Consider the following 24,575-nt stretch of genomic DNA (forward strand, 5'->3'; position numbering starts at 1 on the left):
GTGGAGTCAACATCAATGATCAAGTATTTGAGTATGGTCAAGCAGCATTAGTAGAGAACGGTGACAACGATGATGACGTTATCTATGATTATGCCCCAGCAGCATAAATGGATCGGATCATATTAGGCTAAAGCGTCGATAATTGGGTTTATATATTAACCATGACTTTGTACTTCTTACATTATTTTTTAATGGCCCTACGGGCATCCTTTGTGTTTGTCTACTTAACACCTTCACTACAAATCGTTCAACATTTTATACTCTCAACCTCATTTGATCTAAATTGTATATTTCAAGAAAATAGGACAAATATTTCTTTTTTAATATTTTTTTTATAAGAATGTGAATTTCATTAAAATGAAAAGTAAGTAATAAATACAAGCAGCTAAGAAACATAAGAACATCCTTTGCCAAAAAAAAAAAAAAAAAAAACAAGGAAAGCTCTACCTTATATAGACAGATGAGTAGATTGAACTAGTCGCCAAATTTGGAGAAGATCTTTAAACTGATTGTGATGTTGCTTAGCCAAAATTGCATCCCTGATTTGTCGGTCTAGCGCATTGAAGAGAACAAGAGCATCAGTAGATATGCAGTTGGGATATCTATTGTTGCGTTCCAGCCATATTGCATAAAGGGTGGCTTGAGCGATGAGTCTACAGAGACAACGAGGGGAGATATTATCCTTGACGTCAAGCCAGGCCGAGAAAGCTGCCCAAGTGTGAAAGGTAAATGGGCTATAAGCCGCTTGTTAACTTTCATCCAGAGCTCCTCACGTACTTCACAATGAAGAAAGATATGATCCCTTGATTCCAAATAAGACCCACAAAAACAACAACTTAAGTCTAGTTGCATACCCCATCGGACGAGTCTTGCTCTTATAGGAATCCTCTCTAAAGGCATCAACCACATCATAAAAGTGTGTCTAGTCATAGAATCTTTAAGCCTAACATGTTCTGTCCAAGTTTGAGGGGTTGATCTTTGACGAAGAGACTTCAAAGTTCTTTTGGTGGAGAAGTTTCCAAGTTCCTCAAAGTCAATCGACCATACAAAATTATATGAGACAGAGTAGAGAGGGATTTGAACCGTGGTGAGATAAATGTGGTGAGCTTCTGCATTTACGGATCGAGCCGGTCTAAGATTCCAACCAGTTGTGGAACAGGCAGTTGAGATTGTTCCTGTTATAGGAATACATGTCTGAGCAGGACCCAATAACCCCATAAAGTCTATCAGAGGACCTAAGGGTGTCCACCAATCAAACCAGAAATTGAATCTGTCAACATTGCCCAGGTTTCCTCTAATGAAGTTTTGAGCTAGAGGACGCAGGTTCAAGATAGTTTTCCCGGTCCAGGAGGTCTGCTTCTTTGTGTCAATACACAAAAAGATATCATCTTTTATCTTTGTATTCCTTAGTCATTCAGCCCATAGAGAGTAACTAGCTCAAAACAACCTCCATATTAGCTTTAGACAAAAGGTTTTATTCCACTCGTTAAAAACTTTAAAACCGAGACCACCTTCATTCTTGGGTTGGTAGATGTTTTGCCAAGCAACCTTTACTGAGCCCTTCAGCTTCTAATTGACATCACCACTCCAAAGAAAATTTGAGCACAGCTTTCAATCTTTTTCAAACAACCTTTAGGAAGAATAAAAGCTGACATTCACCAAAGATATCAACTGAGCTTTTCCAGTGTAAGATAAAACGCGAGCAGACCAAGCAGAGAGTTGGTTGGTTATTTTTTCGAGCAAAGGCCTATACTTTGAAAGCCTAATATTTCTGAGCATTAAAGGAAACCTACTTAGTGGATAGGCAGTGAACCGATTTTGAAACCAAGAGAAGCAATCTGGGAGGTTTCAACTTGGTTCAAACCAGCAATAAATATTTTAGTTTTGCTTTTATCCATGGACAGACCTGAGAGAGAAGCAAAATCCTAGAGAACTTTGGCCATGTTCCTTAGAGAGTTTTTATTGCCATCGAAGAACACCATGATGTCATCTGCAAAAGCCAAGTGTGAAACCTTCGGTTCACTTGCGTTTGGATGAATTCCTATGCCGTTGTTGTCGTAGTTGGTTGATAGCATCCAGGAGAATACTTCCATAGCTAGAACAAATAGATAAGGGGACAAAGAATCTCCCTGTATCAATCCGTTTGCACCTTTAAAAAAACTACAAAGCTCGCCATTTAAAAAAATAGAGAAGCTAGTAGTGGAAATACATTCGTTGATCAGGGAGATGAAGTGACTCGAGAAGTTCATTGCTTTAAGAGTATTGATGATGAAACCGTAATGAAAAGAGTCAAATGCATTTTTTAGATCCACTTTTAGCATCCTTCTCTGAGAAACATTTTTTTGATTGTAATCCTGCACTAGCTCTGTTGCTAGCAAGACATTCTCCACAGGTAATCTGCCTTGAATGAACTGCAGACTGATTGCTTCAGATTAGATTAGGGAGTACCTTTTTGATTATGTTTTCCAGGATCTAAGAGACGACCTTGTAGACAGTATTCAGACAAACTTTTGGCCTCAATTCTGATACCCTTTGAACGTTTGGTGTTTTTGGAATCAAAGAGAGAATTTTGCGTTACACTGCTTCAAGAGCTTAACAAGAATTGAAAAAATCCAAGACTGCATCAATGATAGACTAACCTACTGTTTCCACTATGCAGTGATTCCACTCAATACACATCCTGACCATGAGATTTGTTTTTTGATAGGGAGAAACCCACATTATTGATTTCCTATGGCATAATAGGAGATGACATATACTGAATCGCATCATGTGAGCATCTTTGAGGCACGAGCGGCAATTTCCAGGACATAGGCCGTTGAATTGAACCTTTTTTGAATGAGGAAATTTTGATAGAACTCAATTGCCAAGTTTTGAATACTTAACTCCAGAATCTGATCACTATTATCAAGGAAGAAGATGATTTCATTCTGAGCTTTTGAGAACATATTTATGGAAAAACCTAGAGTTTTTTTCCCCTTCTTCAATCCAACAAATCCTTGATTTTTGTCTTTGAAAAGACTCCTCCGCATTTGTTAGAGTACACCATTTTTTGTGAGTTTCCCTTTTTTGCATAATCAGATGAGGAGATGAGGTAGAAATAAGGTTTTGCTGACATTGGAGAAGAGATGTGTAGGCCTCCTTCACTCGCTTTTCTATGTCTGAGTAATTCTCCTTGCTTAAAGCTCTGATCATCAGCTTAAGCTCCTAACACTCAAGGCCATTCCACCATAGTTTAATCAACGCAAAAAGTCCTGATGTTGATTGAGCACAAACAGGAATTTAAATGGTTTCTTACTCTTTCGCTTGTGGAAGTCAAGAAATAAACAACATGGACAATGATCTAAGAATCCACGTTCACCAAAGATAGCCAGTGAGGAACGGAAATATGAAAGCCACTCATCATTAACCACTCTTCTGTGTATTTTTTTTTTTTTTTGCTACAAGCCCCACATCCTGCTTATATGACCATGTAGGTCATATAAAGCAGAGTTGGTGAAGCAACGATTGAGATCCAACATACCACTTGGGAAGGAGTTTGGATCTGCATTGAAGTGTTAATGAGGGGAGAAAACTTGATTAAAGTCCCCAAGAACAGTCCAAGACTTGTTTGCAACAGTTTCCAATTCTGCCCAAAGTAGTTTCCTAGTCACAGTGCTGACAGAGTAAACATAAACCAAAGAGATAACAAAACCCACAACAACCAAAAGGCAATTTAACAAGGCAAGAGATCATCTGCAGCAATTTACTGAGAATAGATCCAAATGTTACCAAGATCAGAAATATTTTAATTACCTTCAAAAGACCAGCCTGGGAAAACGTTAGAAACTATACACTGCAATTTCAGAAGACTGACATGGGTTTCTATAAGCTCACCAAAAAACGGTTGATTATTTTTCAACCATTTCCAAAACTAAGCCGTTTTACTAAGTCGTTAAACCCTCTTACATTCCAAAAAAAAATATCCATATAGGAGATGGGTTTAGAGGTTTAAAGGGCTCCAGCCTTAGCTTTATGCAACTTTTGCCTTGTCATTTGTTAAGAGATAACCTTCAAAAAACTATCAGTTTAAACTTCAGGGATATCGTCTTCCTCAAAGAGACTATCATGACTTGGAAAAGAAATGTCACCATCTGGTTCAGATTCCCTCTACCGGGCCAAATGGTACCACTACGAGCCAAATCCTCTGGTCCCTCCAGAAACGCCTAGGACTCTCCAACGCTCTAAGCTAGCCCTGGGCGTTCGACAGGTTTGGGTTCTTAGGGTCGGTTTGTTTGGTTTTGGGAAAATTCGGTTTTTGAAAAGTCTTGCCTAATTGAACAGAAAATAAATTCGGTTTGGGTCAGTCGGTACTCGGTTTATTCGGGTCGGTTATTAGGTTTTAAATCAAATCCGAATTTTAAGTGATTTTTTCTAATTCGGTTAATTTGAACCGAATAAACAAAAAAAATAAGATAATGGACTAAATTAACAAAAAAACAAACCACCAAAATAATAATAGACCTAATATACCAGCCCAGAACAAACTAAATCAATCTGAAAACAAGTCCCAAGTGCAGTAGTTACAAGCCCAAATGACCAAATCCATTAGGGTTTTCCAAAAATGATGATGTGCATCTACGGCCAACTAAGACAGAGAGCTGAGATGCAAAGATGGACAGTTCCTAGGCATGCATTTTTCCACCTACAATCATCAAAGCCACATGAAAATATAAATGTTTAATATAGGATTAACAAATCTATTTAGGACTTACAACGACAAGAACACAATAACAACAAAGTAAAAAAAAAAACTCAAAAAGTTAATGGATAATCTCTTATTTGAAAGTTGAAACTCAAACCCAAAAGTTTTCCAAATCGAATAAGAAGTTATCAAGATATAAGAAGAGATAACAGAGCAAAGAATCAAATGTAGAATCAACTAAAGACCAAGAAGAAGAGCTTACCCTTAAGAAATTTTACAGGATGATGAAACTCTAATAAAAGGCTAAGTGGATAATAACACTTGGGGGAAAAAATTGAGAAAATGAAAGAGGATGAATTGATAAAATAGAAGTAGATGTGATGATGATTATTATTGATTAGATTGGAGAAGAAGATGAACTGGTAAAGTTTTTACCGCTCTCGGAATCGTAGGAGGCAGAGGCGAAGAACAAAAAATTAGGGTTAACGGCTTAGGGTTATGCTTATATATAGCTGTGGATTCTAATAAACAGATCGATCTGATTACTAAACAGAGCCGCATCGAAATCCGATTACCCAAATCAGTTGAGCCGAACGGTTTACCTTACTCTTTTCGGTTTGTCCCGATAACTGAAATTTTCGGGTTGTCCGGTTTGGTTTCTTCGGTTTTTACAGAACGCCCAAGGTGAGTCTAAGTTGTCACACTCTGATCCACAGTCTCCCTGCCCACATGGAGTTGACCCGACCACGTCTGTAACATCCGTGAACCAAATTGTGGACTTTGGGAGTGGGTGTCGATCGACACCAAGGGGAGTGTCGATCGACACCATCAATTTTGGTTTAACCAGGTTGATTTAAATGGTCGTTATGGTTTGGTTTGGCTTATTTGGGAATCCCTAACCGATGTATATAAAGGAAAACTCGTCCTAGGTCATGAAAAACGAGTTATTTTGCCATTCTAGAGAGTAAAGAGAGAAGAGAGAGTGTTCTTGAGGGGTTATGGAGATTCTAAGCTAGTTTGGTGAAATTTGTTCCTGTGGAGTGGAGATCTGGTGATAAGAACGAAAGAGAAGCCTTCTAAGATGTTGGATTCGTCAGTTTGGGTTAAAAAAATTCTGCAAAGAGGTGAGTGCATGAACATGACTGATCTAAGCTTGAGATCTCTTTTGTTTTGTGATATGTATATATTTTAAACTCTTTCATTAGGCATTTGTTATTCATTTTGTCCTCTTAACTGATTGTTTTGCATTGTTTTTAGTCTTTTTTGCTTAATATGCATATCTGGGTAGTATTTGCATTGGTCTTGCATACATCTTGCATATTGGAGTTATTTCAGGTGTTTAAGAGATGTCCAGACTATTGGAACCGAATGGAGGTTGAGACATGCAGCTCGACCAAGCATGCCCGGAATAGACGTCATGCGACTCGAGCGACGCTCCTGAGAGAGAAGCAATGTGACTCGACCGACATGCGACTTGGACGCGCTCCTAGGAAGAAGTACCATCATCCCACTCGATCTATCATGCCTGGAATGGATGTCATCTCGCTCGACCGACAACGCCAGTCATCCGACTTCTTCCACCTCTTTGATCGAGTCGAGTGGAGATTTTGCCTTGGGATTCAGCTTTCGACGTCGTCTTTATCAAAGTTGTAGAAAATTAAGTCATCTTTCCGATGCCGTTTATTTCAATCCAAACGAAGGTGTGGTTCAAGAGTTATCATCGTTTTAGTGGATGCGTATACACCCTGCTCGAGCCAACACCACTCTGGGTCGAGCCAACACCACTCCACTCGACCCAGCTCGACCGACGCACTCCCAGGACTGACGACACGCGACTTGGACAACCCGATTCCCGAACCGACGCCTAACTTGACATTTTATGTTTTAGGGCTTTCTATATTTTTCTATAAATACTTTTTGTTAAGTTTTTACCAGGGGGATCTCTTATCTCGTTTTGTTATTTTCCTTAAGGTTTTACCTAGCCACCAAAAACTCTTGAGACTTTGTAATCCAGATAGTTTTGATTTTATTGAGTTTTTGCATTGGATTTCTTCTACAAATTTGTTCATCTCATTTTTGTCTATATTATCATGCTTGATTCAATGATTTCTGGATCTGTATCTTCGGTGATGATGATTTCCGTATCTGAGTAGTGTTAGAGTTCTTGAGGATGGGATAGAATAGGTGGAGGATCATAGTATGTAGGGTGTTTAAGTTTAGATTCTTGTGATTCCCTTCTGGACTAGAGTTAGAAATACTAGTTTCTCTCTAATCAATTGGAACTAGGTCTTAGAGATTTCCGCACCCAAAAGGTGTTTGATGAAATGTCTGACCAACTAGTGCCAGAGACTTGCATTCCTAGCCTAAGAGATTAGTTGTTCGGGGTGTTCGTTGACGTGAATGAACTGGTTCGTCATGCCTGCTCGACCATGTTTCTCTAGCGAGAGCTAGGTTTGGAAGTGGTAGAGTCTGAGTAGCTTCTGCCAAGAGATTGGATTAGCTAAGTCGTGATGTTCATTGTTTAGGGATAGTTTGCTTGTGACATGTTAAACACTCTGTAGACTAGGATACTCTACCGACATCAATTATTCCCATCCTTAGGATTTTTATCTTTTTGATTGATATTACATTCCTGAGACTGTTTCGGTTCTTGTTATCTAGTTCATGCTTAGAATCGTTTTCGGTTTCACTTATTCTTGTTCGCTTCTTGTCATACATCTTCGTTTCTAGTTATGTGATTCATTTCCGTTTTGCATTCTGATCTTTTTAGGATTGTTAGACAAACACTCTTTTTGAATTGGCTTAACTTGTCATACTTTGATTGCATCTCAATTGTTAGTAAAGTTTCTCAACTGGATTGACACCTTAAGTATTACAACTGCATAAGGTTAATTGAACCTGCCAGGACATACAAAAATCCTAGTATCATTTTGTTTGTTTTATGTTGTTGTGGTGTTTTTCTTGTTTGTGTTGGATGCTTAGGGGTTTCTTTAGTCACATCTGGCCTTTAGGTGAGGTTTGGGACGAATTGGAGGTGGTTAGAGTTGGAGATTCGTTGATCGGCGTTGAGCAGAACATGTCTGCGGAGTTAGTGTCGATCAACACCAGGTGGGTGTCGGTCGACACCAAGGAGCAGTATCGATCAACACTGTGGGGTAGTGTCGGTCGACACCAATAGCCTTTGTCGGTCGAAACCTCCCTCCCAGAGAGCAGATGATACTTGTTTCCCTGGTTTGTTTGTTTGTTTTGTTAATTGCTTAACAGTGGAATCTCAGTTGCTTGTGTGTATAGCCCAGTAGATGGGAAGATTGCCTCACTAAGTATTTGTAATATACTAACGCATCTCAATTGTTGTTTGTGGTGTGCAGGTATGTGACGTGGAATTATGGCGATGAGGAGGAGGATGATCTAGGGTCTCGGTTATTGTGTTATGGTTATGTTATTGATGTTGGAACCTTGGATAGATTTATGCTTGGTTCTTGGATAGAATGGTTAGGAATTTAATAGTATTGATGATATGTTAGTTTTGTATTGTTAGTATGTTTCCGCTGTGCATATTGGTTGTTGCTGGTTTAATGATGTATCGTGATTTGATTGGTTTAATTAAGTAGTATGAGATGCTTAATTATATATTGTTATTAACAAAAAAAATGGGTCGGGTTGTTTTCAGTTTGGTATCAGAACCCTTACGGTTCTATGATGGTTAAGTGGATGGGTTAGAGCGGTGTACGAATTTAATTAGTTGAATTATTTTCCTGTTGCTGGATGCATGATGCTGTGTGATGGAATTGATGATGGGTAGTTAGTCAATTTGTTTGTCGTATGGAGTCTTAGTATCATCCTCTTCGAGCCTTCAATGAGATTCCATGGTAAGATGTGTGTTGTATTTGTAGTTTTTTTTTGTGCTTAGCCTTCTACTCAGGTAGTGTAGATGGTTAGAGAAGGTGATGTTGCTGGTCGAGAATCGAGATCGTGGGCATGGACGTGGTCGTGGTCGTTGTAGGGGCAGAGGCCAACAGTTAGTGATAATGTGGATCAGAGTGTGACAGCTGAGGGTGTTAGCGAGTCGCAGGGGTTCCAGGAGGGGTCCATGAGTGTGGTTGGCGGAGGTACCAATAGGATCGTAGGCGCTGAGGGGGTTGGTGTGGGCGGTGTCGGTGCTAGAGTGGCCGGTGATGCTGGGGTTCTGGGTGCGGGATTCCCAGCGGTTGGAGCCTCTGGAGGAGGTATTGACCTGGCGGGCTTGTTGACACAGCTGTTGGAGCGGTTACCGAGACTGGTACCAGCTCAGGCTCAGGTAGTACCGCAAGTGGCGGCAGGATTGCAGCAGCCAATGGTTGCAGATGTGAGAGCTCATTCTCGTTATGTCAGTATGCTGAGGGACATGAGCAACATCGTTACTGAGCGGTTTTCGAGTGATTCTTACCCTACCGCTGCAGATGCGTAGAGGGTGGGAGTGGAACATAACTTCCAGACTCTCAGATGTCCGAAGGAGTTTCGGGTGGAGATAGAGGTCCATAACCTGTAAGGTGATGCTCAGTTGTGGTGTAGATCAGTGGCTTATAGGAGAGTGCAGAGGGTGATGTCTTGGGCTGACTTCGTCGAGGTGTTCAACCACAAGTATTTTCCTAGAGAGGCACTAGACCGGTTGGAGGTGTAGTTCCTACAGTTATCTCAGGGGACTCGGTCAGTGCGGGAGCTGGACTTGGTGTTTAGTTGACTTTTGATGTATGGGGGTCGGGCGATGGAGTTAGAGGATGCTCAGATTAGGAGGTGTTATAACTATCTACACGGGTTCTAAAATTTGTAACCTGAACCGACCCGAACGCGATAGTACCCAAACCGAACCGAACCCATATATCAAAAAATATCCAATGGGTTTTATTTTTCTTAACCCGTTTACCCAAACCCGATTAGGTAATACCTGAACCCAATCGGGTTACCTGAATGCCTAGCCCTAGTCCCAAGAAAGGTAACCCGCAAGAATATCGTCGATTGTGCTATCATTGTGGGGAAGGGGCATATCAGGCCTTTATGTCCTAAGTGGAGGCAGGTTATGGAGGTTGTGGCATAGCCAAAGGGAGGACCGAGTACCTAACCTAGAGTTTAGTTTTAGCTTCTAGCTCTTTTTCTGACGTTTATGCATTTTTGTTTGGAATTGTAAACGATTATTACATTTGAGGTTTTAATAAAATGAAGTTCTTTGGGATTTGTAATTTGTGGATCTCGTGGAAAAGAAAATCGCTTGAGTGTTCTATAAATTGAAAGTTCTATAAATTAAACGTTACAATAAATAGAAAGTTTCTAAAAATAGAAAGTTTTATGATTAGTTAGAACATGTCTATTTTTGGAAAGGGTGTGTGTGAACACCAAAGTGTTTGAGATGTTTGGATTGAGGCCTAGGGATGGCTATGGCAGGGGTGATATTCTGGGAGAGAATATGGTGTTGGTAGGACATAGAGATGTTCTACGTGGATCACGGGGGGTGGTTCCGATCGGAGAAATGCTTATAAACTTTATGATCGTTTGCTATAAGGGCGAGAGGTCCTGAACAACTCATGAGGAGATGGGGGTTCTAATGAGGGGTTCCCTAGATACCGATAGCTCGAGGGGCTATGGTTCTGAGGATGGCAGAGGAGATGGGGGTTCTCTTGGTACCGAGATCACGAGGGTGACGACCTGAGGGTGAGACGGTACTGCTCGAAGACGAGGGGTCTGAGAGTGAGATCGGTATGGCTTGAAGGTTGCGACCGAAGAGCAGATGAATTGGGGGAAAAAGTGTCAAGGACGTGGAGATAAGCAGTGTGACCAGATGCAAATTTATGAGATTGATGGGGGTTCAATCTCAAATTTCCTGTTGTGATCGGATGCGGATCTCAGGGTTGATGGGGGTTCAATCTCGGAGTTTATGTGTATTGACCGGAAGTGTCAGGTTTATGCTGTGATGGTTGGGAAAGTCTGGTTTGGGTTGACCGGTGGGGTATGAGTTGTGTTGACCAGTGGGGTCAAGGTGGTTTGGACCAGTAATGTTCCGGTTGCAGCAGACCGGATGGTTGGATGGTGCAAACCGTCGTGACGGTGGTTAAATGAGTTTTTTGGACGAGTGACAGTGTTCATTCCGGTTGAAAGATGTGCGGTCGTGGTGACAGTTGCATGGAGGTCCTTGGCGGATGGACGGTGTTGCAGGATTCGAGGACGAATCTTTGTTGGTGGGGGAGAATTGTACCATCTGCGAACCAAATTGTGGAATTTTGGAGAGGGTGTCGATCGACACCAAGGGGAGTGTCGATCAACACCATCTATTTTGGTTTGACCGGGTTGATTTAAATGGCCGTTTTGATTTGGTTTGGCTTAATAGGGAATCCCTAACCGATGTATATAAGAGCAAACTCAACCTAGATTGTGGAAAAGGAGTTGTTTTGCCGTTCTAGAGAGTAAAGAGAGAAAAGAGAGTGTTCTTGAGGGGTTTTGGAGATTTTAAGCTGGTTTGGTGAGATATGTTCCTGTGGAGTGGAGATCTGGTGCTAGGAACGAAGGAGAAGCCTTCTAAGTTGTTTGATTCGTCAGTTTGGGTCAAAAACTTCCTGCAAAGAGGTGAGTGCATGACCATGGCTTATCTAAGCTGGAGATCTCTTGTGTTTTGCATGTTTTGTGTTGTTGTGGTGTTTGTCTTCTTTGTGTTGGATGTTTGTTTAGGGGTTCCTTTAGTCTACTGTGGCCTTTGGGTGAGTTTTGGGACAGATTGGAGGTGGTGTCGGTCAACACTGGGCTAGTGTCGGTCGACACCTCCCTTCCAACGGGCAGATGATACTTGTTTCCCTGGTTTGTGTGTTTGTTTTGTTAATTGCTTAACATGGAATCTCAATTGCTTTTGTGTATAGCGCAGTAGATGGGACGATTGTCTCACTAAGTATTTGTGATAATACTTACGCATCTCAATTGTTGTTTGTAGTGTGCAAGTATGTGACGTGCAATTATGGCGATGAGGAGGAGGATGATCTAGGGTCTCGGTTATTGTGTTATGGTTATGTGATTGATGTTTGAACCTTGGATAGAGCTATGTTTGGTTGTTGGATAGAATAGTTAGGAATGTTATTGTATTGATGATATGTTGGTTTTGTATTGTTGGTATGTTTCTGCTGTGCATATTGGTTGTTTCTGGTTTAATGATGTATTATGATTTGATTGGTTTAATTAAGTAGTATGAGATGCTTAATTATATATTATTATTATTAAAAAAGAAACGGGTCAGGTTGTTTTCAAAGTCTGCGTCCGTGTCTACTTCCACAACTACGATCAACAACAATAACACCTCTAATTATCTGCACTACCAAGAATAGAAGGCTAAGCAGACAAAAAATAAACCAAACCACTCAAAGAATACAACATACCGTGGAATAATATTTTAGGCTCGAAGAGGATTTTCTAGGACCCCATGGCACACACAATTGATCAGCTCACATAATCAATCAAAGCATGCAATCCAAACATCAACAACGCAAAACACAATGAACCCAAACCTAGAACCATAAGGCACTGATACCAATCTGAAATGACCCGACCCATTTTTTTTTTGAATAATAATAACTAATGATCCCATACTCAATGAAAACCTAACAACAATCAAATTCAAACAGCGAAAGTACCAAAACATTAAACCAGCAATTATCCAACAACAATCCAATAAATGAATAAACAAATAAACCAACAATATCAAGAAGCAATAAACCAGTAATTTAACATCATTCTAATGACCCACGCTAGCAACTTAATAGGAGATAAACAACACATCAACGAGCCACTAGAACATCCTCCTCTTCATTGCCTTGATTCCACGATCATATTTTTTGTTTATCTGCACCACAAACAACAATTGAGATGCATAAGTATTATCAAAAATACTGAGTGAGGCAATCATCCCATCTAGTGAGCTATCACACAAGCAATAAAATCTCCACATGCATCAAACAACAATCACCAAAGTGCACTTCTCTTTTCGGTCAAGGGTCCTGAGAGAACTCCACAGTGTGCTTATGCTGGAGTAGTTTTAGGATAGGTGAACTTGTAAGAAATGACTGTTGGAACTATGCGAGTGAGGAAAAAACATAATGAAATATCATGTGGTGATTTGTAGGGATGATAACAAGTTTTTAAAAACTCCCGAACGTAGCAAACCGACCGTCGGATATAGATGGGCTCACGGGCCTAGTAAAAGGACGTGAGTCCCATTAAGGAAGGTGAGCCCATGGACTAGGATTGGACATGGGGCCAACTAAGAGGTGGCGGTCGTGGCGTTACAAGTAGTATCAGAGCCGAACCTATTCGAGTATGGATTCTAGTGGGCTCACTCCGTCAGGGGGTGACGGTCTTGGTGTGCAACGAGGACGTTACGATCTTTTAGTGGGGGTGAATTGTGACACCCTGGTTTCAGAAATTTGCGGAGTGGTTTAAAAAAATTGATGTGGCCACCTATGTCACCAAAGTGCACTTATCTTTTCGGTCAAGGGTCCTGAGAGAACTCCACAGTTAAGCGTGTTTATGATGGAGTAGTTTTAAGATGAGTGACCTTCTGGGAAATGACTGTTGGAACTGTGCGAGTGAGGACAAAACACAGGGAAAAATCATGTGGTGATTTGTAAGGAAGGTAAGAAGTATTTAAAACCTCATGAACGTAGCAAACCGACCGTCAGATATAGATGGGTTCACGGGCCTAGTGAGAGGAATGAGGCCCTTTAAAAAAGGTGGACATATGGACTGGGATTGGACATGGAACCCACTAAAAACTGGTGGTTGGATCGTGACAGTAATTAAGAGGGACAAAGAGACCCCAAGTATTTTTCATTTTTTTAGTGCAGATGATGATGTAAAATAATGTACAGTACTTTAAATTTTAAACACGGAAAAAAAATCATATAGATAGTAATAACTTTAGAAACCCATAAATGATAAATCTTCGCAAACACTAAACACACAAAAAAAAAGAATTATAAATAGAAAACATTATGGTTGGCATGGACAAAATATCGGAGTTAGATAAACCGACTTCCAAACAGTCGGTAAGAGTCTTTAAATGAGCACACAAAACCAGTTTCCAAACAGTCCAATTTTTTATTTTCCTTTTTTCAGCTCAATTCAAAACCCTACTAAGGGCTTGCTCGTTTACATAATCGCAGCTACCACTTTCAGCGACTAAAAAATTAACATCACCAGTGTTTAAATCCCAGGCATGAGTCACTATTTCTGTTAAAAAGAGTCACCGCTTATATAAAAAGGAGTTGCAACGATCATTTTAATTGTCGCCGTTTATTCTGGTGACTCATGATCACACTGGCAACCTCCGTAAAAATAGTTGCAGCGACAGTTTTGTCATTCATCACCATTTATTTGGTCATGTGGACGTTTAAATTTCGATCGCTGAAAAGAGTCGCAGCGACACCATAACGAACAAGGCTTAACTGCAATCAAAGCTAAACACAGTCAGATATTACAAATTAAAAAGCTTGTATCTTTTACTTTGTACCAAAAAAAAGTTAATGTTAAATTACAATTTTTTATATATAACTTAAAAATCTTGTATCGTTTACTTTGTACCCAAAAAAGAGTTAATGTTAAATTACAATTTTTTTGTTGTTTCTTTTTATTTTTTTTTTTGGACAACACAATTTCTTTTTGCTCTCTATATTAATATTTTTGCAGCAGTTTTTGCCATTTAAATCTGTTTTGGAAAATTTGAGCATTAATGTCATTGCATTAAATCGATCTTTATTCATTTTATGGGCTTATGTTTGATAATAATCAATGTCCTTATTTTTATGGGCCTCGCTATGTTTTTCGCAATATCTCATTTTACTTATAGGTCTAAGAAAAATTTACATACAATCGGTCTAAAAAATGCAATATAAATAATCTTCTTAATTGTAATATAAACGATCTCCTTATTTGTAGTTCAATCAAAGACAAATTATTAGAGGAAACATGATTTAACTTACCTTAAAAATCATCGTTGCATATACAATAATTCACCTTCCTCTACTATTGAATGATAAATTCTTTACTAAAATTGACAAGATATCCCAACGACATAATAAGGAAGAAAATTATCAATGTCTTCTTATTACTACCATTGAGACTCACGTTTAATGTGAATAAAATCATCGATTCTAAAATTAAAAAAATTCGATTTTGTCAAAATCTTCTACTTGCTCACCAAGGATTACATTAACTACTACCAATTATCACGAACCTCTACACACCACTATAAGTAATTTCACTTGCTATCATCTCACCTCACATCTTACCACATCAAATTTGCATAGATCTTAACAACATAACCTTCTTTGTGTATTCAATGGCAGCTTCGTTTTTTGTTTTCTGAGACCTACGTCCCTACAAATCTTCATGGAGGATCCAAGTGAAGATCTTGCATTCATGGCGCCAATAAACTGTCCAAACAGGAGAAATATTAGAGATGGTGCTTGCGGATACACAAATCATTACTTTACATAAAATCATTTTAAGATTTTTTTTTTTTGTATTACTCTAATCCTCATAAGATTTCGTATCTATATTAGGATGTTAAAATAAAGACAATACTAGGGGTGAACCTCTTCATTCACCCACTTAGTAAATAAGGAAATTAAATCTGTATACATTATTATAGAATTAAAAACATAAACCACTCTTTTATAAACCCAAACCGATATATAATTTCATCCTAAAATCTAAACACTAACCATCACATTTGTAAGCCCAAACCTACATATAATTTCATTCAAATCATAAAATCTAAACCCTAACCATCTCATTTATAAACTCAAACCGACATATAATTTTGTTCTAATTATAAAATCTAAACCATAACCATCTCATTTTTAAACCGAAACCGACATATAATTTGGTTCTAATTGTAAAATCTAAACTCTAACCACCTCATTTGTAAACCCAAACCAACATATAATTTCATTTTAATTGTAAAATGTAAACTCTAACCACCTCATTTGTAAACCCAAACCGACATATAATTTCATTTTAATTGTAAAATCTAAACCCTAATTCTCACTTATAAACCCAAACCGATATATAATCTCGTTTAATTGTAAAATCTAAACCAAGTGAATACTTAATTTTCCTTAAATAAAAGTATACAGAAATTGTTTCCTTAATTTGTTTTGATTTTTAATTTAATTTTGATTTATTTTTTAAATGAAATATTAGATGGAACATTCTGATTGGTTGAGAGATGAGGGGTGAATACAAAAGTTCACCCCTAGAGGTGAACTTAAGTAATTTTCTTAAAATAATTAAACAACAAATTTCGACACAAATTATACTTTAATAATATATAAATTATATTTATAAGAAAAAAAATTTGTCCCGCAATGTACTGTGGGTGCTGATTTAGTTTATATTAACAAAAGGAAAAGAATCTTCTTAGGGTAAATATTATAGACAGAAATAGTTTCAGAAAAAAATGATTTATAAACGTGACCTTAAATGATTATACAATATTATTAGTATAATAAGAGTATAAAAGTTTCCTAATAGTCATATTATTTTCTAATTATTATTTGTGGAGTACAGTTGGCTAAAAGAGTTGAGATATCTCCTTGACATAGTGTCTGTGAATCATCTTTTCGTGTCCAAGATGGAAACTTTGTTTTCAAAAAGAGTAATGTATTTGAGTATAATCCTTTGAATTCAGTTCATCATAAATGGTCAAATATCTATTACTTTGTTTGGAAATGTAATTAAAAAATATATTTTAATTTTCCTTCTTCTTGAGATCACATATTTTTAATGTTAGATCTGATAAAGTAATACCAAATGTATGTCACATATTTTTAATGTTCCAAGGCTTTGGGTTGTCATCTTAGCTTCGTTTGTGTTCTGTCTTTTCGTTCTGTTTCAAATCAATAAAATAGATTTGATCGAAACAAATCTCAAAATCACTCATCAAGTAAACAACTTCTTCATCTCCCTCGCTGCTTCACATAATCAAACTCTAACTCTCACCAGAAATGCGGATAAGCGTGATGGAATCAGAGCGAAACAGCCTAAGGAAGAAAAAGAAACAGATACTTGCGCCGGAAGGTACATCTATATGCACAATCTTCCAAGCAAATTCAACGACGACATAATCAAAGACTGTCGTCCACTCATCAAATGGTTCGATATGTGTCCATTCATGGTCAATTCCGGGCTCAGTCCACAGGTGTCCGAGTCCGATAACACCACAGCCTAAGTCTTAACCGTGGAAACCGGTTCTTGGTACTCAACGAACCAATTCTTGCTCGCGGTTATCTTCCGAGAGAGGATGAAATACTACGAGTGTTTGACCAACGACTCATCTCTAGCCTCAGCGGTCTACCGTCTATGTCCCCTTCTACGCGGGGTTCGACGTGAGTCGTCATCTCTGGGGGTACAACATAACGGTGAGAGACGAATTGGGGATAAATCTGGCTCAATGGCTGAGAGAGAAACCCGAATGGGGAAAGATGTACGGTCGAGATCACTTCTTTGTAACCGGACGGATAGCTTGGGATTTCAGGAGGGTTCACGACGAAGATTCAGATTGGGGAAGCAATCTGATGCTATTACCAGAATTCGCAAACATGACAATGTTAGGTATAGAAACAACTGCTTGGGCTAACGAGCTTGCGATTCCTTATCCGACTTATTTCCATCCAAAGAGCTTAACCGAGATTTGGAGATGGCAGAGGAAAGTGAAGAGTGTGAAGAGGAAATATTTGTTTTCGTTTGTTGGAGGTCCAAGGCCTAATTTGGATGGATCTATAAGAAGGAAGATCATAAGCAGTGCCTTGCATCTCAAGGTAAATGCAATTTTCTTATCTGTAATGTTAATGACTGCGATAATCCGGTTTTCTGTTTACAACCTTCGGGAGATTCGCATACTCGGAGATCGATATTTGATTCGATTTTGGCTGGTTGTATACCGGTTTTCTTTACCCCTGGTTCGGGTTATAACCAATATATTTGGTATTTCCCTAAGGATTATACCAAGTACTCGGTTTACATACCGGAGAAAGAAATGAAAAATGGAACGGTTAGCCTCAAGATCGTCTTGGGTATGATTGATGAGGAGCGCATTACGAGGATGAGGAACGAGGTTGCGAAGATTATACCGAAGATAATATATAGAAAACCGGGATTGGTTGGACCGGAGAAGATCGAAGATGCTTTTGATATTGCAGTGGATAGGATTCTTGAGAGGGTAGCAATGGTTAAGAAGATGATGGAAGAAGGGAAAGATCTTCAGAGTGAGTATTCACAAGTATAGGATTTGAAAAGACTCGAGGTTATATAAGAAAAAAATTGGTTAAGATATTAAAAAGTGCTTAAGACATTATTGTTTATGAATGCACTGTCAAGATTTATATAGCATTGAATCACCTTTCAGATGCAATTTGCGATTGTAAGTACATTTATGCATACATTACAAGTTTACAACCTTTTATCTTTCTCTTCTTTAAGATATGGAGCAACCAAACAAACGATATGAATATAGAATATAGTCTCTCGAAAAAACATATATAATTTAGAGACTATTTAATATTTGGATTTTGATATATAAATTAGAATGTTTTGAACTTACTACAAGAAAATTTGACTTTTCGTTCTCAAGAATTTTGACAGCTTAATGATATAAATGGGAGATATGTAACTAAAACCATATATATTCAAGGTCATATATACAGGAAAAGTGAAATGGAGAAGCATTTCACACACACACATTGTGTCAAAAGACATTAGGGAGGAATCAATTCAAGTATTCAACAAATGATATTCTACATCAAATCATGAATGATTCAACCATTTGATTGCGACATCTAATTTCCCGGTTATTGAATTGTTTCTTTTGTGGTACTTGGTGACATCATTTTTTTTTCTTTTGTTAATATAATAATACTAGGTACCAACCCGCACATAGTGCGGGACAAATATATTTAAATATAATTTTATGAGTAAAATTATTATTTGAGATTTAAGATTCGTTTGTGTGAAACAAAATATGTAAGTAAATTTTTTCGTTTATTCAAATTTGCGTTTATTTTCTGTAAAATATGTTTTACCGGTGAAATATTTAAACTTGGAAAATAATTTTAAGGTGGTATAGAAAGTTTTGATGTCTTTTTGTGTGTCTAAAAATCAAATTCACATATTAAATGTTTCACATTATTATCTTTATCACTATACCATTAAATAGATAAAGCAATATTTTTAAACTAATTGATTTAATTTAAACTAATCATAAGTTTAAAAATGCAATGAGAAAAATGATAAAAGTGATAAATAAATGAATAATTTTTTTTCTTGTTTCTGAAATGTAATTTACTTTTAATAAGTAAATAGGTTACAAAAATGATAATTAAATGCATTTTTGGATTAAATAGTTGATTAAATCTTTTACTTTTAAAAACTAATAGAAATAAAAACATTGTCTCATAATATTTCAGTGGCATATTTATGAAAATAACAATGAGAAGTAAGAATATTTATTAAAAAGGGTACAGGAGCTCTGTGAGCGCGACACCTTAGCGTTTTTGTGAGAGTGCTTCTCTTTTAATATATAGGGGATTTTAATATATAGGGGATTGACATGATGAGTTTTATGGTTTGTAAAGTATGTGGAATTAAACTTTCACATGATTATTTTGTTTTTTCATACAAAAATCATTATTAATACTTAAGCTAAAATATGATTGGTCTTACAAAATTCTGACCTTAACCCTATTACAACTCAAATTTAAAAATTAAAATCATCGACGTGAAGTTTTCGAAGGCTAAGAGCATAATTGGTACAACATACATTTAAAATTTGTAGCATGAATATCCACCTAGTTGTAATAAAATATTAAAATCAAATGCTTAATTCATAAATGATTGGTTTTTCAATGGAATATCAACCAATTACACACTTTCTCATATTCTTTTTATAGATAATATATCAAAAAATTCTAAAATACATGTAATGAGAATAATGTGAACTAAGAGTATATAAATAAATCACATTCACATAAACCTGCAAATAAGTAAGACCGTTACATTCATATAAACTTGTTTCATTATTCATCATCTATCATTGAAATAATATCTATCATCTTTGTTTTTTGCTAAAAAAAGCCAAATTCAAATATTATAAATTAAATATTTGAAAAAGTGTGATAGAATTGTTTAAAAATTACAGGTAGTTGATATAGTAGTTTGATTTTCCAAAACCCTACTAACTGAAAGCAAAGCTAAACGCAATCGAGACAACCTCCTTTTCTTGCCCCGCAACATCGCCAACCTCCTTTTCTCGCCTTCGCCCTTTCCTCTTATCATTCTCTATCTGTCAATTTACTCGTTCAGCAATTTCTATTTATTTGCTTTTAAGATTCTCTTAATTTTGTGTTTCTATGATATATAAAAAGAGGTTGAAAACGGTCATCTTGAAATGGATATTGACTTCGAGCAAGGATGGTCCGAAGTTCAGAATGCTATTAACAGTCTTAAAAGGACTCTGGCAGGAGAATCTCATGACTTTGATAATGATGCATACTTTAGTTGCGTCAGGTATGTTGGTCCTCTTATATAGTCTTCTCTTTTTTCTTGTGTTTCTATTTCTGATTGTTCTTGTTTTTGTTTTACAACAGTTTACCATAGTTCATTCTTATGTGATCTACAGAACCGTCACCCGTATAACTCACGACAACACTAATACAGTAGAGCTTTATGATAGGACTTGTGAAGCAATTACAGATATTTCTAAACAATTGGTAAGCTAAAGTTACCCTTTATTTTAATTTTTTCATTTTGCTTCTTCTTCTTTTTTTATTTTTTATTTTTTATTTACCTTTAACTTGAGCAAACTCTTTAATTATGTCTGGTTAGGCGTTGCCGCTTCTAAACAAAGAGCCCGATGAATATATTCTGATGAAGCTTGAAGCTTGTCAAGTGTTGGAGTAACCATAACGACATGCTAAATTGGTTCATTGATATGCTTGTTCTTGACAACACACCAATGTACCAACCAAGACCAAAAATTATTCCGCGACCTGGTATGGCATATATTCCTGTAGTTCTTAGTTTACTTGGTTCAAATCTCTGTCTTCTTTAATCACTACAACCAAAAATAGGAAAACTCGCGAGAAATTATTTCCTTCCTGCACATGACATAAAAGTATGTGTCCATACATTTGCCAGCTCATACTTGTAACCCATGTTCTAAAAATTCACGCTTATCACCGATTACACCTCGTAAAATCGCGAGGTCCACCCTCTTCATCTTAATTAATAACTAATCTTCTCCTAGCATCGATTATATAATTATGTCTGTCTAATTTGATTATAACTCATCTAATCCGATTACTTTCCACATACTTTTTTGTATACCAGTTATTTTAGAGCCAATGAATTATTATTTTTGTTATTTAGACATTTAAATTAAGAGTTTGTGATGTTTTACAATAACTAATGTATAAATTTATAACGAAAATCATAAAATTTTATTTTAAAATTATGTTTTTATGTATTTACCGTAATTTTAAAGAATACTATAGTTTTATATTTTATTTGATGTTTTCTTTTAACATAAATATAATTGTACATATATTTAGTACTATATATTTTTATTTTATTATTAATTTAATAAAATAACTCTAAAACTACTCCCTGATTAACATTTAATCTCCATTTTTTTCGATAGGCGCTAGGCCCACCCCGACCGCCCGACTAGCGCCTAGCGATTTCTTAAACATGGCTTGTAACTATCAATACATTTGTTTACTTAAGGTTTATATATAATGGGATACAGTCAGAGGCCAAAACAGCCGTATTAGCACCTGTGAGTATGAAATCTTTAATGTAGTTACTTTAGTCACTCTGGTACTGCCTGGTTTTGATTCTATCTTACCCTTACCGAAATAATTGGTCAGATAAAAAGAGAACGTCAGGGCAAACAGATTGATAGGCAACTATTAAAAAACGTTCTAGATATCTCCATTAAGTTGGGATTATATGAAGAGGGTTTTGAAACATTCCTTCTTATAGATATTGCATCGTACTACTTTACCATGGCGACAGAATGGAACTATCTATATCCTCTCTCTTCCTACATCCTGAAGTACGATGAATGCGTAGAAGAAGAGTGGGCGAGAGTATATCTGTAATGACCCTCACCAAGGGGTGAAATTTAAAATAAAAATTCCTGGTCCAAGGACGCGCAAGGAACACAAATGGAAGGCAAGGGAGGAGAGTAGAAGAATTACAAAAGTAATGTTCGAAGAATTCTGGACGAATCAAGATATGGCCAGTGGTACCATGTACCGTACCGGACGTACGTACGCGTCAGAACGTACCGGCTGAACGCTGAACGACCAAGGACGTACGCGGACGCGAATTCAAGGTGGGAAAGAACCCACTAATGGAGGATTAATTTATTCAAGGTGGAGGATTAATTTAATCTAATGGGAGTTAGTGGAAGAATTAAATAATCAAAGGTGGTTAGTGGAGTTTAGTGGGTGGATTAAAGAAATCAAGTAAACTTAGTGGAAGCAAGGTGTAAGCTCGATTTTCCTCCATGTGTTCCTTCATGCTCTAATGACGACTAAGGAGGAGAGAGCGCTCCACATGCATTGGCTGCCGACCACCGCCTAAACCCTCTATAAATAAGCCTTCATCCCTCTCATTTTCGCATAAGTCATCAAGGGGGTAAGGAGAGAAAATTTGAGAGAGAAAGTGAGCGAAAGAGAAGAGAAGGGAGAGAGGGTTCGCGAGGTGGAGAAGAAGAGAGTTGCTGCCGAGAGAAGAAGAAGAGAGGATCAAGCTGAGACTATCGACAACCGGCCAAGGTTAAATCGATAAGGAAATCGATTCTAACCGAAGAAGAAGATCCGAGTGTGCCGCGAGAGAAGCAGCGTCGAAGGAGTCTGATCATCGACGGTTTACTGTGAGTTCAGGCACATACTTCGCCGGCTTAGATGGGGAATTAAAGACATCCATCTAGTGCGCGGTTTGCATGAAGCATTTAGTTGCATTTACTTGAAATTTATTTGGTATTTTTCTTGTTTAAATGCATGCGCGTGAGGTTACATCGGTTACTAGATCGAAATGGTCTAGTGACAAGGGTGTTAACTAGTTAAGATACTTGTAAACTTATGAGCTTAAAAACCATATAAACTCAAGTATTAAGTTCGGTGAAGTCTTAAGGCGTCTTAGTCCGCGAGAAATTCCGGCTAAGCGTTGTAAGATTTGGTATTGCTATCCTTCCCATTCCGTACCACATACAGCCGCGACATGCAACCCATGTTCGTGTGTGTGTAGGGTTGGTTACGAAGAGCTCGGAGGTTACTGGGCTCGCTACCCTGGCCGAGGCTGTCTACACGACGGTGTGGCTTTGAGTGTTATCCGATCACATGCCTTAGTGGTTGTGATTCGGAGAATCATGAGGGGTTAAGGGAAAAGGATGCATACCGGGCCCAATAAGATAAAACTTGTTAAAACGGTTGTTTTAGTTCAAGTTAAATTGTTGCATGTTGTTGTTGGTTGTGCATGTAGTTGCGAATGCTTGTAGAACAATCTTGCTTGGCTTATTAGCTTCCGCATGTTGCCTCTGATTGTTGCTTATGCTTGCATGTTAGTTACTTATGCTTACATGTCCTTGTATATGTTCGCATGTTGTTATCTATGTTCGCAAGTTATTGTTGTATGTTCGCATGTTGTTGCTTATGCTTGCATGTTAGTTACTTATGCTTACATGTCTTTCGTATATGTTTGCATGTTGTTAATACGTTTGCAAGTTGTTGTGTGTTCGCATGTTGATGTTTAAACTTGCATGTTGTTGTTGTTGTTGGGGTTTGGGATTGGGGTTTAAATTCTTTGCAGGAGCCCTGAGCTCACTAAGTAATCTTAGATTACTTACGATAAATGTTTGTGTTGCAGGTAACCCTAGAGGGAACTAGAGGGCGTGGTGAACGATAGGACTCCGGAATAGTTTTTATTTTGTGTCTACTGTAAAACTCAAGTATGTTGTATGACAACACAAACTTTGGCGTTAGGCCTTGTGAACTTTTTGTGTACCGTGTGTAGTAAACTCTTTTAAGTATCAATGAATCGGATTTTCTTTAATCGAACGAGTTGTACTGATATGGACTCTGTCCGAGTCGGCTCAACACATGGCATGTCCGTAGGGTTGCAAAGCCTTAAGGATGTGTCATGTGGTCGGGAACCTCACCAAAAGACCGGCCGAAGGGCTTGATTTGTTCTCATACCCGGCTGGACTATTGGCGAGTGTTTCCAAAGTAGCGTCTTGGGGCTGTGCTATGGTCTTGGTGATCATAGTACGGTTTGGGGGCGTTACAATATCTGTATCTAAATTTTACATTGTTTGATATTATATTTTTTGATATACTGATAACTGTCTTCAAAAAGCAGATGAGCCACATCAAATAAGTTTTTGAATACTGTTGTTTAAGTTAGTAAAATTTATTTATAGATATATTATAAATTATATTAATATTTTTTTAAGTCGGACCGCACTTCAAACGTACATATGGAGAAATATCACAAATGGAATGGTTTTGCCGTTGCTTTTTACCTTTGTCTTTCGTACAGTGGTAGGATTTAAACCATAAAGAATCTATTGTTTGGATGAATATATGCAGACTTCGTGACATCTACTTTTTAAATATTGATCTTCATTCGCGTAGTTAGAAAAACAACAATACCATTGGTAATATTTCATGTATAAAATAAGCTTAAATTTAGTTATATGCAAAAATATTGATTATAAAATATTTGTAGTTTATTCTAATATCAATATCATTATTTTGAGAGATTTGAGTGAGTTTTAGCATAATTGGGATGATTTGAAATATATATTATAATTTTGGAG

At 37.5% G+C, this 24,575-nt stretch overlaps 1 protein-coding gene and 1 pseudogene across 1 annotated transcript; one reads left to right on the forward strand and one right to left on the reverse strand.

The window, feature by feature from the left end:
* Positions 1-552: 552 nt before the first annotated feature.
* LOC147928669 (uncharacterized) lies at positions 553-1,453 on the reverse strand. Its single transcript, XM_087486231.1, has 2 exons — positions 1,448-1,453; positions 553-1,359 (listed from the first exon to the last, which is right to left on the reverse strand). Exons 1-2 carry the CDS (start codon positions 1,451-1,453, stop codon positions 553-555), a joined length of 813 nt encoding a protein of 270 aa, XP_087342357.1.
* Positions 1,454-16,511: 15,058 nt separating this feature from the next.
* Positions 16,512-18,008, forward strand: LOC104743906 (putative xyloglucan galactosyltransferase GT12 pseudogene; annotated as a pseudogene).
* The last annotated feature ends 6,567 nt before the right edge of the window (positions 18,009-24,575 follow it).

This window comes from Camelina sativa, chromosome 14, assembly GCF_030686135.1.
Source record: "Camelina sativa cultivar CO46 ecotype springtype chromosome 14, ASM3068613v1".
Taxonomy (NCBI): Eukaryota; Viridiplantae; Streptophyta; class Magnoliopsida; order Brassicales; family Brassicaceae; genus Camelina; species Camelina sativa.